Genomic DNA, 2,398 nt, shown 5'->3' with positions numbered 1-2,398 from the left:
GCCAATTGTCGATATTGATTAATTGCTAATTGACACTTGCTTGAAGTGCTGTAATGTTAGAATTTGATATAGCCTACCGTATTTTACGGATCATGAAGCACACCCGATTGTAAGGCGCACTGTCAATAAATTGCTTTGATTAGTTTTTTGCTCATACACAAGGCGCACAAGGCTATAAACTCTAAAGAAGGTGCTCTGCGCAGATTCTGTATTAGCTCATTTCGATCCTTCTTTGCCTGTCGGTATATCATGTGATGCGTCAAGTGTCGGAATTGGAGCGGTACTCTTCCATTGTTTCCAAGATGGCCAAGAACGACCAATCGCCAATGTGTCAAAAACGTTCACAGATACGCAAAGGCGTTATAGCCAGATACAAAAAGAAGTGCTAGCAATAATTTTTGGATTGCAAAAGTTCCACCAATATCTTTACGGAAGAAAGTTTATTCTAATCACAGACCACAAACCACTACTGGCATTAATCGGGGCAAACAAAGCCACACCAGCTTTAGCAGCCAACCGTTTGGCAAGATGGTCACTCATGTTGAGTCAATACGACTACTCAATTGAGTATGGAAAAACGCAAGAGCACGGCAACGCTGACGCACTCAGCAGGTTGCCTGCGGGAGAAGACGCCATCTTCGACGGAAAGGAAGAGGAAGAGAACACTGTTGTAGTGAGTAGGCTACCAGCAAAATGATCAACGATCAGCTGAATTCAACAGAGCCTGGAATGATCCCAAAAGAGTCTCTCAAGGATCCAATCATCTCAACGGTAATGAGATACACCAGGGAAGGATGGCCTGAGTCAAAGACCTCTGAAGCACCAAATTGTGACGCTTACTCGACAGGAGACTTCAGAAGAATCGCTCCATCATTGTCTGTAGAGAATTGCTGCTTACTATATGGAGCCCGATTAGTCATTCCACGAAGTATTCACAAACAAGTCCTGGAACTTCTTCATCTTGGGCACTTCGGTATGCAAAGAATGAAACAGCTGGCACGATCAGCAGTTTATTGGCCCAGAATCGACCAAGGCATTGCAGAAAACTGTCGTCAGTGCACTGCATGCTCCGAACATCAAAACAAACCGGCAAAAGCAATCAACCACCCGTGGATGTTGCCAGAGAAGCCGTGGAGTAGAATTCATATTGACCATGCAATTAATTTTATGGGACGCAATTGGTTAATCATTGTAGATGCGTACTCTAAGTACCGTACCCTTGCATTCACCCAACTACATCAGTGGGAACGCAAGCTACAACTGAGCTGCTGGAAGAAGATTTCTCGCATTTTGGCTATCCACATACAATTGTATCAGACAACGCCACAAGTTTTAAATCTGAGAAATTCCAGCAGTGGTGCAAAGAAAGGGGTATAGACATAGTGCACTTGACAGGGGCACCTTATCACCCAGCAATGAACGGGGCCGCAGAACGGCTTGTCCAGTCGTTCAAGCAAGCACTAAAGAAGTCGAGCTTGCCACCCAAGCAAGCACTTCTAGAGTTTTTAATGCTATACAGAAGAACACCGCTATCAAGTGGCTTATCACCAGGTGAACTGCTTTCGGGGCGCCGCATTCGCGCCAAGATCGACGTCATGCTACCGTCACCAGCCCACTTCGCACAAAGTAAGCAAGTCAACAGGCAAGGAAATGCGGAAGCACTTCAGAGCGTGGAAAGACCTAAGTTCGAAGTGGGAACCCCCTGTTATGCGCTGTATTGCGGACCCCGACAGACACAAGACCCTAAGTGGGTCCCAGCTGTGGTAACGAAAGTGTTCGGTAGCCGCAGTGTACACGTGCGGGTATTACCCCACGGTCCGATGTGGAAAAGGCACATCGAACAGCTACAACCGCGTTTTGACCATCCAGCAGATGAAGCAGATGTGGAAACATCCAATCCTGTCCAACAACCGCCAAGAAAGTCTTCAAGAAGACGTAAGCCAAAAAGAATGTTGGAATGTTAACTCTTTCACGGGTTTTCAGAGTAGAAGGGAGGTGTTGTGTATCGCTACGGGTCATTGCTTTAGATTCGACACATGGTCTGCGGAAAGTTGCATGGAAGCTTAGTATTCAATGAGGCGTAAACTGTCGTGCTAAGACGTGGTTGTAATTTGTATCTTTATGCAGTGATAGAGATTAGTTTGTGAAGTACAGTGCGTTGTTATTGTGTTGTCTGACTTATAAGCGTTTCGTTCAATATACAAAATCCTATATCTTACCGAAGTATCTCCTGACTTAATAACGAGGCAGAAGTAAGAATACAACAGGGAGTATGGGTTACCGTATAAAGCTCATTAAACAAAAATGCAATATTTTTTAATGGTAATATTTTAAGCGTCAATTTGTTTGCTTAAGCGTCACATTGACGCTTAAAATCTAGTGAATATCACAGTTGCTA

General features: G+C 44.5%; 1 protein-coding gene across 1 annotated transcript; it reads left to right on the top strand.

The window, feature by feature from the left end:
• The first annotated feature begins 1,415 nt into the window (after positions 1-1,415).
• Positions 1,416-1,964, top strand: LOC145776683 (uncharacterized). Its single transcript, XM_082587943.1, has one exon. The coding sequence runs from the start codon at positions 1,416-1,418 to the stop codon at positions 1,962-1,964; it is 549 nt and encodes a 182-aa protein (XP_082444069.1).
• The last annotated feature ends 434 nt before the right edge of the window (positions 1,965-2,398 follow it).

The sequence above is a fragment of the Aplidium turbinatum genome, chromosome 1 (assembly GCF_918807975.1).
Source record: "Aplidium turbinatum chromosome 1, kaAplTurb1.1, whole genome shotgun sequence".
NCBI lineage: Eukaryota > Metazoa > Chordata > Ascidiacea > Aplousobranchia > Polyclinidae > Aplidium > Aplidium turbinatum.
The sequence above is the reverse complement of the archived record's forward strand: the minus strand, read 5'-3'. Positions and strand labels throughout refer to the sequence as shown.